This window comes from Paralichthys olivaceus, chromosome 7 (assembly GCF_024713975.1).
Source record: "Paralichthys olivaceus isolate ysfri-2021 chromosome 7, ASM2471397v2, whole genome shotgun sequence".
NCBI classification, from domain to species: Eukaryota; Metazoa; Chordata; class Actinopteri; order Pleuronectiformes; family Paralichthyidae; genus Paralichthys; species Paralichthys olivaceus.
In genome coordinates this window covers 1,777,965-1,792,527 of record NC_091099.1, presented here as the reverse complement: position 1 = coordinate 1,792,527, position 14,563 = coordinate 1,777,965, and the positions used below count along the sequence as shown (strand labels likewise).

The following is a 14,563-nucleotide window of genomic DNA, read 5'->3' as shown; positions in this document are numbered from 1 at the left end:
GGACTCTGTGCTGCTCCCTCAAACCTCACCAGGAGGTTTGATTTAATTACAGAGGCCAACATTTCTGATTAAATTAAATATTCACCGCCTCAGTGGGGAGGAGGAGAGTGGAGCTCCTGAGCTGTGGCGTCTGGATATTTAGCCGCCGTGGTCATGGAGGACGACAGAACGTGTTCGTGGATCAGTCTACTCGCTGTGAGCAGCAGCTGACGGAAGTTAGCTGATTAACTTCTGAGGATTAATGAGAGAGTTTGTTTTGAATTTGAAAACGTATTATCTTCTATCTGAACACCACAGGGGTCAAGAGCCAATTTAATAATCCGCAAGATCTGAACTAATTACAAAACAGTTCTGTATAAACGTGGAACCTCGATGTTTGATTCAGATTTGATTTAGGAGAAAGTGACAACTTCTGTTTGTGACGTTGTTTTCAGTTCTGGACATTTGCACCATCGATGACAAACGTCCACAACGTCACCTTAAAGAACCAAACCTCTTCTTTCTTATCCTTCCGATCAATTCTGCTTCGGATGTTTCCAGAGACCAAACTACAGCTGTTGTCTGGTCGTTTGGAGGATTTTAAACTGAGACACCAAGACTCTCACTTGATTTGATTAATGTCATATAAAGTTTTTAATGTGTTTTTGTGTCGTGCAACAATGACGTTAGTCACTTTTTTTTTTCCACAGTTCATTAAAGTATTCAGATTCTTTCGTCTTGTTCATCGTGTTTCTGCTCAAATCTTCAAAAAGGATCAATTTTCCCTTCGTCTGTATTTTTTCTGGATTCTTTGTGAACAAGCTGCACGTTAACTTTAGGGATCGATCTCTTGAAGGTCAGCGTTCACATGAGGGATGATTGTTTCAGAGAGCGAACATGTGAACATGTAAGTGTCCAGGGAGCAGAAAGAATCAATCATTTGCAGGAGTAATATCCGTCGTGTAGCGCCCCCTGTGTTATACAGGTGATACCGCAGCTGCTCCTGCGCCACAGCTGCAGACAGTGTTCAACAGTGTGGAGCTTCTGCCCCCTGGTGGCCACTGTGGAGAAGAGCACATCAGAGAGATTACTTACAGTTTGTATTTGTTGTCATTTTACTCATCGTGACATTAAAGCTGCTGACGACACTGCTCAGGACTTTATTTTATTAATTCACTTTATTTTTTAAACCCACATTTGTTGTGTGAGTCGACACCAGTGCTGGAGGAAGAACTCAAACATTTTACTTGAGTTAAAACACAAATAAATCGTAAAAAACATACTCAGGTAAAAGTAAAACTTTCTATTTGAGCGAGTTACTTGCTTTTAAATATTCTAAAAGTTTTACAAGCGAAGTACTTGCAGAGTCTGGTTCATTTCCTTTGGTCTACATCATTCACTGTATATTTAGTATAATGTGAAAATAACACACAGACTCTGTCATATTAATAATGAAAACAACTTATGAATGAATCATGTTTCTTGGTCTCCTCTGAATTCATCAGTGTTTCTTATTCAGCAGTGATGCTGCTGCTGCAAAATATTTCCTTTAAATGTGAAAATGTAATCATGTAGTAGATGTACAAGTGTTTGCTGATAAGTGCAGATAAATGTACTCGGCTAAGTACAAGTACTTCATTACATCCTCTACCCTCCAGTCAGCTGAGGTGGTTTGTTTCATCTGGGTCGTTCACTTTACAGATTCTCAGCTGCTCATAAAAAATGACTTCTCCTCTCACCTTCCCTCTGCAAGTTTCCTGCAGAAAACCAAACTCTGGTGTGCCTGTTGTTTCCACCTTATTATTCTGGTGCGCTCCTCTCTGTGCTGCACTAAATCTAATAATTCTAAACCGAACCCGCTCTCAGACAGATGTCCCAGACCATATTATTTCCCCCATGTGAGTGTTCCTGCCTTCCTGCCTCGACGAGAGGATGCTTGACATTAAAAAGTTGGAGAAGCCCTTAATCCTGCAGCCGTCCAAGTCCCACACCGTCGACCTGATTACCCATTCAGTGTGAAATGACATTTGGAAAAAGCCTGAGCTCTGACGGATGGCTCTTTGTCATCATTATTCCAGAGAACACCCTCGGAGAGCTGCTCACTGCTGCACATATATAAAGGCACAGGTACATACATATATATATTATTCATAGAGAGAGAGAGAGAGAGAGAGAGAGAGAGCAGGACTGTACAAGTGTGAGCATCAGGTTCTGATCACTGCTGTAATTAGCAGAGGAATACACAAGCAAATATGAACAGAACACATCCACACACAGCACGAGGCCCCGGAACATGAAACTAAATGAGGTATTGACCGGCTGTCAGAGGATCATTCATCAGCAGCCGGACGACGCAAAGCTCCCAGGAATCAATCAGCAGCGGCAGAGAGGGGAGAATTCATAAAGGCAGAGCTGAGGCCGAACTAACGACCGATGTGCTTTGGTGAACAAGTGGCTGCTGATGGTGAGAGGAAGGAAACAACACGAAGAGTTACACAACTACACAACTACACAGGAAAAGTCAGACTCACACACACTGATCACAGCCTGAGGAGCTGTCAATCACATCCACAGATGACACCTGTGTTTCCCTGAACACAAAATATTCGACTTTTTTTAAAACCTCAAAATGTGTTTTTCATTCTGAAGCTGCTCTCGTGTCTTGTTTCAATCTGTTCGACCGTGCGTCACAAATCAACACTTAATGCGAATGTTCCTACCGGTGATGCACGTGAGATCTCGGTGAAGACTTTGACTTGCAGATCGCCGGCTCACGTTCAAAAGAATCTGATCAAAGAGCTCCAGCTGCGAGAGGCGGACTCCCCACAGAGGAGCGATGACTTCAGAGAAATAAAACACTTTGTGGTTTGATCACATCGTTACGTATTTGTAGACTTCACCTAATGCAGCGTCACGTCTGTGCATGCAAACAACTGTCTGCTATTTTATTCTACTTGATAGATACCGACGTGAAATATGGAGTCAGGCTGGTGCAACATTATTCCAAACCTGCTCAGATCCTCATCAGGCCCCGAGCGCCAAACTAACTAGGTGCTTCGAGAACAGCTACTCTCTGGTTTTACAACATCATCTCTGTTGTTTTGAAAGTTTTAAACTTTGGGGAAAAGAAGCACAAGATACTCAACCACGTCTTTACAATCTTCAAATGATTCTTTTAGTAGATAGATAGATAGATAGATTACTTTATTCATCCCCGGAGGGAAATTAAGTCGTCATAGCAGCTGGTATATTTGAATACAATAAAATACAATACAATAGAATAAAATAAAATATTGAGGTAGGAAGAATAAAAACAGAAACACAAGATGAGTAGTATCAACATTATAAATAAACCGCACATCAACATCAGTCAAGTCAAAGTGTTGAACCTTCATCATGAGTTGTTCTCAGGGTTCCTGTTGTAAATCAACATCTCGGAGGCTCGGAGGAGAAAATCTGTAACAAACTGGCATCAAACTGTTTTTGAGGGAACTCGAGTGAGTTCATTCAGTTTGACCTTCATCAGAAAACACTGGAGTGATGATGACTCTCTTCCAGGACGCCTGTGGCTCATTTTGCTGCTTTAGCTTAAATGTACTTTTCAGAGGACGTATTATATTTACACTTTTAATGTCACTCATATGTTCTGTTCTGATCCGTGACCTTGACCCCTCCCTGCACAAACCTTTAGGTGGGAGGTGAGGCTCTGTACCTCGTGCTGCGATGGAATACTCGATGCCGTGCGTGTTGGTTAAGCATTGCTGTAAATGACTGTGTAAACTGAAGTCTTGCACAATTAAGCAGCTTGTATAGCTTCAAGCAAAAAGTGTGAGCCATCATCATTAAGATGGAGCTGAACAGTAAAGGGCACAGCAGTGATAAAAACATCACGACCACAGAGAAAGTTCAAATAAATAAATGAATACAACAATAAAATGTGTAATCAGCTGTTTGTGTTATTTCTTTGAGGTCAAAGCAAAAAGTCTTCAAGCTTCTTACGAAACAAACACAACTGAATCTGGAGCCTCGGGTCTGTGAACACATGAAAGAGCAGTTTAATGATTTAACAATGTACGAAAACAGCAGCTCGAAGTAACGAGGCTGCACCTTTCAGGAGAAACGTCCTCATCAAGGATCCTGTGTAACTGGGATCTGCAGACAAGGAAATTAAAACATCTAAAAAGCTTCCTCCTCCTGGGAAAAGCAGCATTAACACATCTTTGATCTTAATTTTGATCTTAATTGCTTCTATGCCTAAAAAACTTATCAGATGCTGCTTCTCATTGCAACACTTCCCCTAATATTGTTTCTCTTAATAGAGCGTCTCTGCCCAATGATACGTTCTCACGTTAATACTTTTTCACCGAATGGGAACTGTGTAATATAGACAAATAATTAGTTTAACGGGTGATAAAGTTGTAGAAACATTCTCCATTTTCACGATAACTGAGACATCAAACTCATTTTAGTCAAGCTGCTGCTTTAAGGTGAAAAAGTTGCACAATTTCAAGATTTAAGATTTTAGTTTATTGACGTTTTACACAATCTCGACACATAAAGTCGTCTTGTAGGGGTCAAGTTCAGAGCTTCCTGTTTAACTTCAGAACATTTGAACCAGAACTTTTTCTTTGTATGACGAGAAATAAAGATATTCACTTTTAATTCACTGGGTTTGAGTTAAACAACCTTCCATCCTCTGTCCTTGTGTTGTCTCAGTCAGTGTTATCTCACGAGTTGATCTGTGTGTAATGACGCTTTTAATCAGATCTGTCATTGACTGTTGCGATTATAAAAATAAAACTAAAAAGCACCTTCATGCAGTAAACCACATTCAGCAGAACTGAACAACAGACGACATAAGAAGCGAAGGTCTAAAGATAAAATACTTGTAAACTTCACGTCTGTTGAAATCTTCAGAAGGACGTTTTTATAAATGATTCTTCCTCGTGTGTGTAATTCATGTTTGAAATGTTGTTTTCTGGTTGACCCTGCGATGTGAGACTGTTAATGGTTCCTGTAATAAGTCTTGTTTGATTGTTCACTGAAGCGGCGTCGTACGTGGCCTCGGGCTCTTCCCGCTCGGCTCAGGTCAAATATAAAACCAACCCTCCAAATAAAGTTTGGGCAGTTCCCTCAAACTACAGAACATGGCTCCATCGCCGTAGACTGACCGAGCTGCGTCAGACAAATCAGCTGCTTCTTATAAAACGGTCTGAGAGCTTCCTAAAGACGATTCCGACATCCTGAATGGAGTTGCCTGTTGTCGGCGATGGCGTTCACTTGGCTTCGTACCGACCCAGAGTTCCCCAGAGCGTGGTCAGTGGGAAGGCCACAGGTTTAAATGGGTCTGGTTACTATCAGGGTTACGGTGACAGCAGCAGCGTAGCGTCCTGTGGATCTGAGGCTGTGACCGGATACGACACCGTGGACGCACCGCCGCACTATGATTTTTACGCCAACACTGAAGTTTGGGGCCGGAGGAGACGCTTCAGACCGTCTCTGTACCAACTCTACGCCAACCCTCAGGTGACCGTCGTCTGCTTCCGTCAGCTTATTTATCAGCTCCACTCAGATTAGGTTCAATAAGAAATAGAAAAAGATGAACAGAAAGCCTGTAGCTGTTCAACAATAACACAGATTTGTATTTATTGTGCACCTTCTGAATGAGATGAACGATGATCACTGGTCCTGCATCAGAAGTTGAGTTTTTGATTTGAGGGTCAAAGGACAGACTCTGTATCACCTTCTGTGTAAATATGCGATTTAGAATGATTCAAATAAAATATTTGGATTTTAGCAGGATGACTCCAGACCTCCCATGTATGAGGAGACAGCAGGTGAGCAGATGGGAGGAGGCGACAGCTCGGAGGAAGACGAGGAGGAGCTCAAAGATCCTCCGCCTGAGCCCACTCGCTTCGGCTGGGTGCAGGGAGTCATGGTGCGTTCTGTGGCGATCTTTGGTTTCAGGAGTAAAGTTTAAACAGCAGCAGCTTCAACACAGATCTTTAAAAAACCCAACGTTCTCCTGCTCGTTTGTAGAGTTTCTCCTGATTCATCACTAACCTTTAAAAAATGGTTAATATGCAAAAACACAATGTTAGACTCAAAAACACTGCATTAACATTTTGAAGAAAGAGGTGACTGGATTAACAAGATTCATATGGGGTCACTGTGACCTTTGACCTTTGACCACTGAAATCTATTCAGTGAATCTGTGCGTCTAAGTGAACAGTTGAAAAGTTTTTCCTGCAGCGTTCTTGAGATAACGAGTTTTTAGAGAAGGTTTTAACGAGCTCACAGGGGCTTTGATCCTGAGATTAACCAGGTCTGATCTATATCTGGTGAAGTCGGTCAGTGACTGTGTTTGTGTTGTAGATCCGTTGCATGTTAAATATCTGGGGGGTGATCTTGTACCTGAGGCTGCCTTGGATCACGGCTCAGGCTGGAATAGGTGCGTCCAACAAAAACATTATTTTTTTTTAACGTTTAATTCACGTTTATTAAATCTCTGATCTGTCTTGTTGTGTTTGTGTCTGTGCGTCAGGTCTGACCTGGGTGATTATCCTGCTCTCCTCTTTCATAACCGGGATCACTGGTCTCTCTACTTCAGCCATCGCCACCAACGGCAAAGTCAAAGGAGGTTGGTTCAGCTCTCGTGTAAACAAATACCAACACAATGAGTCCTGAGACGACTCTCCAGATTAAATCAATAACCAGGCAGGTTCCATGTTTGTGGCATTTCGGCTTCATTTGTGCACAATGAGAGGAGAAGGAGACACGTCATCCGTCTTTATTAACAGACTACATCACTGCAGGTTAATTACTTCGTCAAAACACTATTTATTTATTTTTATTATTTATTATTTATTTATTACCTATATTGCAGCCAGCCACCAGGGGGCAAAATGAATAGGCTTCACTTCCGTTGAGCTGCCATGTCGTCCCTCTTTATTTACAGTTTATTTGCACCACAGAGGGAAAAATATATTTTCCCAAAATGTCAGAGATCTCATCTCATTATCACTACTACCAGTATTATTTTTTATGAAACCACATTATCTTCAGGTGGGACCTACTTCCTGATCAGTCGTAGTCTGGGTCCGGAGCTCGGTGGATCCATCGGTCTGATCTTCGCCTTCGCCAACGCCGTAGCTGTGGCCATGCACACCGTGGGCTTTGCCGAGACGGTCACAGACCTCATGCGAGTACGGATGTTTCCCAGTGGTGTCACCTTTAACCAGGACACTTTATTCTCCTTTAAACTCACCTGAGACTTCCTCCTCAGGAGAACGGAGCCGTCATGGTCGACCGCATCAATGACATCCGCATCATCGGCATCATCACTGTCACATGTCTGCTCGGTATCTCAATGGCCGGCATGTCGTGGGAGTCCAAGGTGAGCTCCAACACCCTGAACATGCTAAACCATCATGGTAGTTGTATGTGAGTAACTCCAGTTCTATGAGTACATGCATGGTCCTTGTCCCCGTGCACACAGCTGTACACATGTGCATTGACCTGCACGTACACGTCCTCGTGTTCTTCCCTCCGCAGGCTCAGGTTCTGTTCTTCTTCGTCATCATGGTGTCTTTTGTGAATTACATCGTGGGAACAATCATCCCGGCCTCCGCCCAGAAACAAGCCAAAGGGTTTTTCAGCTACAAAGGTAGAAATGAATCCAGTCCATCGTGTCGGTGAATCATTTTAAAGAGCTCTGTGTCAAATTAACTCTGGAATAAACTCATTATTTAATTTGTAACAGCGGATATCTTTGCTACTAACTTCGTGCCCGACTGGCGGGGGCCAGAGGGCAGCTTCTTCGGCATGTTCTCCATTTTCTTCCCCTCGGCCACAGGCATCCTGGCCGGAGCAAACATCTCTGGAGACCTGAGGGTAAACGAGTCTGTTTCTCTTCCTCCTTTTCTGTAAAATCCTGATATGTCATCTTCTTCCTGCAAATCCACGTACGTAAATAAACTTTATCTGTGTGAATTCATTAATTATATCGCCCCCTTCCCAGAATCCAACAGTGGCCATCCCCCGGGGAACTCTAATGGCTATTTTCTGGACCACCATATCCTACCTCATCATCGCCGCTACCATAGGTGCTCCATTCACCTGTACTCCTTAAATCCTGCTGTTAATAGGTTATTTAACAGAAGCAGTTTATCATTTATTGACATCTATTTAGATTCTGAGGTTAGTTTATTTAGTTTGCATATGAATGCACACATTGTCTATACATGTTTTCAGTATGTGTGTGTCCTGTCAGGAGCCTGTGTGGTGCGTGATGCCTCTGGCGTGTTAAACGACACCATCTCTTCCTCGTCATCCAGCGAGGACTGTGTGGGTTTAGCTTGTCGTTACGGATGGGACTTCAGCGAGTGTACGAAGAACGGCACATGCACACAAGGCATCATGAACTACTATCAGGTCAACACAATCACACACACGCAGACTCAAGACACAAGACTGGGTTGAATGTGCTTTTATGCCGCTCACTCTGTTTTCAATGTAAAACTTTACAAGAAATATCCAAACAGATTCCAGTTGTTGCCACTTGGGGGCATCACACGATGCGACTGCCTCACCCTGTTGAGGTGTACAAACAAACAAACAAACAAACAAACAAACAAACAATCAGTTCCTCTGCTGGTGAAGGTAAACCGAATATTTCCGTCTCCAGTCGATGAGCATGGTGTCGGCCTTCGCTCCTCTCATCAGTGCCGGTATATTTGGAGCGACTCTGTCCTCTGCTCTGGCCTGTCTGGTGTCTGCTCCTAAAGTCTTCCAGGTAAAAACACACACTGTACTTTATTAATATTATATTTTTTTACTGCTGTAAGCAAAGAAATGTGATTTTTTCCCCCCCTAAAGTGTCTGTGTAAGGACAAACTCTACCCGCTCATCGGCTTCTTTGGAAAAAGTTACGGCAAGAATGACGAACCCCTCAGAGGCTACCTGCTGACGTACGTCATCGCCGTCTGCTTCATTCTCATTGGTGAGGATTTCAGGAGAATCTCTGACTCTTGTTAACGACTGGTCGGACGTGTTTTTAAAGTTCTAGAGGACTTGTAGAAAAATACAGACCATTGAGAGAGTCCAAGGTTTACGTGTCCAACTTTCTTCCAGCTGAGTTAAACACCATCGCTCCCATCATCTCCAACTTCTTCCTCTGCTCCTACTCGCTCATCAACTTCAGCTGCTTCCACGCTTCAGTCACCAACTCACCAGGTAGAAAACTCAGAGATAAGGCATGGATGGATGGATGGATGGATGGATGGATGGATGGATGGAAGGATGGATAGATGGATGAATGGACGGATGGATGGATGGATGAATGGATGCATGAATGAATGGATGGCCCAACATAAAGGTTAAAAACCCTTTTTTGATTTGTGCTGAGAAAACAGAATTACTTGAGTATTGAGTTGGAGTGTGTGTGTGTGTGTGTGTGTGTGTGTGTGTGTGTGTGTGTCTGCAGGTTGGCGTCCGTCCTTCAGGTTCTACAGTAAGTGGTTGTCGTTGCTGGGTGCTGTGTGTTGTGTGGTCATCATGTTCCTGTTGACCTGGTGGGCCGCCCTCATCGCCTTTGGCGTCGTCTTCATCCTTCTGGGATACACACTCTACAAGAAGCCTGGTTAAACTCACACACACACACACACACACACACACTCACACACTCACACAGTCACACACTCCTTCAGACCTGTAACTCTGCTGCTCTGTGTTCAGCTGTGAACTGGGGCTCGTCGGTGCAGGCCAGCTCCTACAGCATCGCTCTGAGTCAGTGCGTCGGCCTCAACCATGTGGAGGACCACGTCAAGAACTACAGGTGAGTGACGACATACGTGTTTCTGCTTTGATGCATTTGTTGAATGAGACATAAAGACAGTTTTCTCAATACAACCAATCACTTGTGATCAGAAGAGAGAAACCTGTGTAAACTCTAAACCTGTTTGCAGAAGTCGTTGAACATCTTCTCGTCTCTTCTCCTCTTCAGACCTCAGTGTTTGGTTCTGACCGGTCCTCCCTGCTGTCGTCCAGCTCTGGTGGATCTGGTCAGCTGTTTCACCAAGAGGCTCAGTCTCATGATGTGCGGTAACGTGGTCGCTGTGAGTAAAACCCTCAGTGCAGCCGCGACAATGCTACATGGTGCTACAAAAAAATAACCACCAGAGTGAACTGTTGGGTTGAGGCTTCAGGAGGCCTCACTCACACGAACCACTTCACCACAACTCACACATGAGCCAAGTTTCATTCGTTTTCAATTCATCCGGGAGAAAAAGGAGATAAACGTTGATTTCTTGGATTTCAGTAACGTCCTTGCATCGATCCTCGTGCTCACGTTGTAGCTGTCAGAAACTTCTCAGAGCAGATCTGTATTTTTCAGGCTGGCCCTTCACCAACAGCGCTGCAGGAAGCCGTCAGCGAGCGTCACGTCGCCTGGTTGAACCAGCGGAAGGTCAAGTCATTCTACAGAGGAGTGGTGGCTGCAGAGCTGCGCTCGGGGGTCAACGCGCTGCTGCAGGTGAGGATTAAGACCTCATGCTGCAGTGGACTGTTCACAGCCTCACGGCACTTTTCTATCACAGCGTTCACACTCTGCTGAGGTCCAGGACCTGACTCTGTCTCCACCCCCTCGTGTCCTTGTGTGTCCAACAGGGGGCAGGTCTGGGTCGTATCAAGCCAAATGTTTTGCTGATGGGTTTTAAGAAAGACTGGCGCTGTGTCTCGCCTCAGGCTGCACATAACTACATAGGAATACTGCAGTGAGTACAGAGTAATACTTCATGAGCACAGTTCACAGAGTAGTATAATTTGTGTTTCTTTATTTTATATTGTTGTAGTGATGTTTACTGCTTCATCTTTATGTGGCCATTGTCCTTTTAGTCAACGGCTTTATCTGGTTAAGAGCTAATAAAGTTTTTATTGGTGTTATTATTAATGTTTTATTATTATTGTTATTATAGTTCTGCAATAAAGCTGTTAATATCAAAACTTCACCTTTTAGTAAAATAACAGAAGCCATTGTGTGTTTGTGTGTGTGTGTGTGTGTGTGTGTGTGTGTTCCAGTGATGCATTCGACCTACACTATGGTGTGTGTGTGCTGAGAGTGAAGGAGGGACTGGACGCCTCTCGTCCATTTCAGTCACACGGTGAGAGTCTTCATTCAGACTAGAGAGAGTCAGTGAATTCATTAATCGACTGCAGCGACTTTATTATTTTATTGAGTCCATGTTATCTTTCCTCAGTGAATCCCGGTTTCGATGGAGGACCAGAGAGTATAAACACTCCTGCCTCTATTCAAACCAGCGTTTCATGTCTGTACATTCATCCTCATGTTATTTATTATTATTTTTCCAACACATATTCAAGATTCTTTGATTTAATGTCATTCAGATGTATAAACAAGGTTTCCTGCGTTTGCAGCGTCCGTCTCCGTGGATCCAGATCCTCAGCCGAGTTCAGTGTTTCAGGAAAAACAAGGAAAGAAGACGATCGACATATACTGGCTGTCTGACGATGGAGGTCTGATCATCCCTCCATCCATCACCTTCTTGATCTCTGTCTTGAACATTATCTCATTATCGAGTTATAAAAAGTCCTGACTTTGAATTTTCAGACAATTCTCTTGACGTCAGTGACATCAATCTATCCTGCACACTTGTTGTTAAACTACACACTGTGTGTGTTTGTGTGTGTGTGTCTCACCAGGCCTCACGCTGCTGCTGCCCTACTTGTTGACTCGCAGGAAGCGCTGGGCCGGATGTAAAGTCCGAGTGTTTGTGGGAGGAGACACAGACAAGAAGGAGGAGCAGAAGGAGGAGTAAACACTTTAATTACCACCTAACAATTCCCTTTAGTTCAGTGTTTTTAGTTTCACTCCTCGTTCAGGTGACAGAATAACGTGAGTTTGTAAAATGTATCATGGAGCTTTTACAAAGTTGAACTAGTTTAACAGCAGCAGGTGTAACTAGAAACATTTTCATGATTTAAATTATTCGTCCACTTGAGAGAAGCAGAAACAAGCTATAAATGCAGCTCTGAATTTATTATCACCTGAAATCTATAATAAATAGTTCATCCTACTTATTCTTATATTTACAACTTCCAGTCTGTGTGAGCGAGGAGGCGGAGGTCTGCCAGTGCTGAGAGGAAAAACAGAATTAGTGATAATTATGTGTGAGTTTGACATTAAAAACCTTAAACCATTGATAATATAAACATTTCAGAGCCGCTTGAAGTGTTAAAGTGAGTCAGTGTCTGTGAACTCCAGCAGCCTGGGACTGGGTCAGTGAAGGATTCATATTAATTCATGTGAGAAAATCTTTTGTCTGTTACATCAGATCTGTTTTTATTTCAGGGTGCTGGCGCTAATCAAGAAGTTCCGTCTTGGTTTCCATGACGTCGAAGTGCTTCCTGACATCTACCAGCTTCCTCAGCCTGGGAAGTAAGGACGTCAGAGCTGCTGCATGAGACTGAAAACCTCCACCGATTTGATTGTGCTTCATTCCTGCTTTAACAATTCTTTGGGGATATGTATGCACCACAATCACTGACATGCTCAGATGCTCAACGCGGGTTTTGTTTTATCGTGTGATGTTGAGACCCTGTCATTAAAAGATTCCTGGAAACGGATCTAGATTTTAAATGTTTGTTATTTGAGTTATTTCAGATTCTTAATCCTAAAAAAAAAAAGAGGAAAATGGAGGGTTAGACATTTGCAGGAACATGTGTGTTTCCACGTTTTCTGCAGGGCTCAGGGTCTAAATGAAGTTCCTTAAACCTCCATGTGTGTCTCTCCAGCGTGCTTCAGTTTGAGGACTCGGTGAATCGATTCAGGCTGGACACAAATCCCAAGCAGGACTCTGACTCTGGGCCACAGAGGCAGCAGGAGGAGCCCTGGATGATCACTGAGCAGGACTTAGAGAGGAACAAGGCCAAGGTCTGACCCACAAACACGTGTGGATGCAGCAGGCATAGAATCATCAGTCTGAAGTTTCTCTGTTTCTCTGCTGTCTGTTAAACGTCTCTGTGGGATTCAGTCTCTCCGACAGATCCGTCTGAATGAGGTTCTGCAGGACTACTCCAGAGAAGCTGCTCTCATCGTGATGTGAGTACAGTCGTTCTTCTTTTCACGTCATGGCAGCGACACCAGAGCAGAAGGAGCCGCCTTTAAATCCCATGACGTAGTAACTGCTCCTAGTTGACCTGTGGATGTTTGAGTCTGAAGCTTCATGTGTTAGTTCATAGTTTTATTTGATCTGTTAGTTTTAGTTTCACATTGTAGGGACTAAAGAATTCTGTCTGACATACGTACTTCCTGTCGTCATCACCTACGTGGGCTGCGTCCACCTATACTTGACTCTGATTGGTTCGTAGACGGCGCCTGACGTAGCTTCAGAGGTACGAGGAAGGTGTGAAGGTGCTTAAACAGTTTTCATTAAATGTCTCGGCAGCACCATGCCAGTGGGGAGGAGAGGAGTGTGTCCCAGTACCTTGTTCCTGGCGTGGCTGGACGTCTTGTCACGTGACCTCAGACCCCCGGTCCTACTGGTCAGAGGAAACCAGGAAAACGTTCTCACCTTCTACTGCCAGTGAACTGTCTCCATAGCTGTGTCCCAGTTCAGGGTGATGGGACACTGTGACGCACTGAACTGGGACACAGCTCATGACTTTAGTGCACTTTCACTGAAGCAAATGATTATTCTGACATTTTTATCTTGTGCTGGTTAATTCTTTGATGGTCGTTAATGATCATGTAATCCTGTTAAAAAAGAATTCATGAATAATTATGTCAATATTATGTTGATGCCTTTTACTTCAAATTATTGATGATGAACATGTTTCATAGATACTAGAACCGTGACTCAGTCCTGGAGACCTACTGATTGTAAAGACAATTATTTGTATGATTTGTGTTATTGTCAAATTATGTGCACGAAAAATATTCTTTAAATGTATCTAACAAAATAACAAAACTAATTATAATTATTTAAATGTATTAAATTTAATATGATTGTTGTAATGAACATGATTTTAATAACAAAAGACTTGGAGCACTGTGGTGACTGAACAGTTACAGCCCATCGTCCATGGTTTGATTCTCTGGAACTTTACCTTTATTCATCTCTCTCCCCGTGTCTCTGTCATGTCAGTGTGTATGTTATATACGTGTGTTTTCTCCAATAATGTCAACTCCACATAATGTTAATTATCTGTGTGATGATTCTGACCAGTTCCACATATTTAATGTATAAATTAATCATAATTCACAGTGTCATACATGTAGAATAAACATGTAGTCGAATCTTTGTGTTGTGTCTCTTGAATATAGAGGCGTGCTGCAGTAAAGCAGGCTGCAGTGTGACTCAGACCCTGAATCCTTATCAGCATCACAGGTGTTAACAGACCTTGACCTCTGACCTCTGTTAGAGGGACTGTCGTGTTTGTTTTTCCAGTAAGTTTAATCTGTATCAGAACTACACGTGGTTTAGACGACTGAGACACTGGTTCACAAATGATCTTTCAATGTTAAAGTTAAAAGTGTTGCCACGAAGAGTGTCTGTCACTTCACAAT

The 14,563-nt window shown here is 43.2% G+C and overlaps 1 protein-coding gene across 2 annotated transcripts; it reads left to right on the top strand.

Moving 5' to 3' along the window:
• The first annotated feature begins 5,101 nt into the window (after positions 1-5,101).
• slc12a3 (solute carrier family 12 member 3) lies at positions 5,102-14,293 on the top strand. 2 transcript variants are annotated; one of them, XM_020106648.2, is made up of 26 exons: positions 5,102-5,505; positions 5,777-5,917; positions 6,355-6,430; positions 6,524-6,619; positions 7,045-7,184; positions 7,265-7,375; positions 7,534-7,645; positions 7,742-7,872; positions 8,000-8,084; positions 8,252-8,412; positions 8,666-8,773; positions 8,857-8,980; positions 9,112-9,213; positions 9,464-9,619; positions 9,715-9,814; positions 9,983-10,094; positions 10,373-10,510; positions 10,645-10,751; positions 11,056-11,138; positions 11,235-11,303; positions 11,413-11,511; positions 11,698-11,809; positions 12,347-12,433; positions 12,790-12,928; positions 13,029-13,096; positions 13,443-14,293. In XM_020106648.2, exons 1-26 carry the CDS (start codon positions 5,227-5,229, stop codon positions 13,582-13,584), a joined length of 3,078 nt encoding a protein of 1,025 aa, XP_019962207.2. In that variant the 5' UTR covers positions 5,102-5,226; the 3' UTR covers positions 13,585-14,293. The 2 variants fall into 2 exon arrangements, with proteins under 2 accessions (XP_019962207.2, XP_069384953.1); XM_069528852.1 differs by having other exon boundaries at positions 5,104-5,505; positions 5,780-5,917.
• The last annotated feature ends 270 nt before the right edge of the window (positions 14,294-14,563 follow it).

What these genes read in the sequence shown, in the direction of transcription:
- slc12a3 (XM_020106648.2), top strand. Translation starts at nt 5,227, where the DNA reads ATGGAGTTGCCTGTTGTCGGCGATGGCGTTCACTTGGCTTCGTACCGA. An exon ending in ACATCTCTGGAGACCTGAGG is followed by an intron (nt 7,873 to 7,999) that starts GTAAACGAGTCT and finishes CCCCCTTCCCAG; the next exon opens with AATCCAACAGTGGCCATCCC. An exon ending in AACTACATAGGAATACTGCA is followed by an intron (nt 10,752 to 11,055) that starts GTGAGTACAGAG and finishes TGTGTGTTCCAG; the next exon opens with TGATGCATTCGACCTACACT.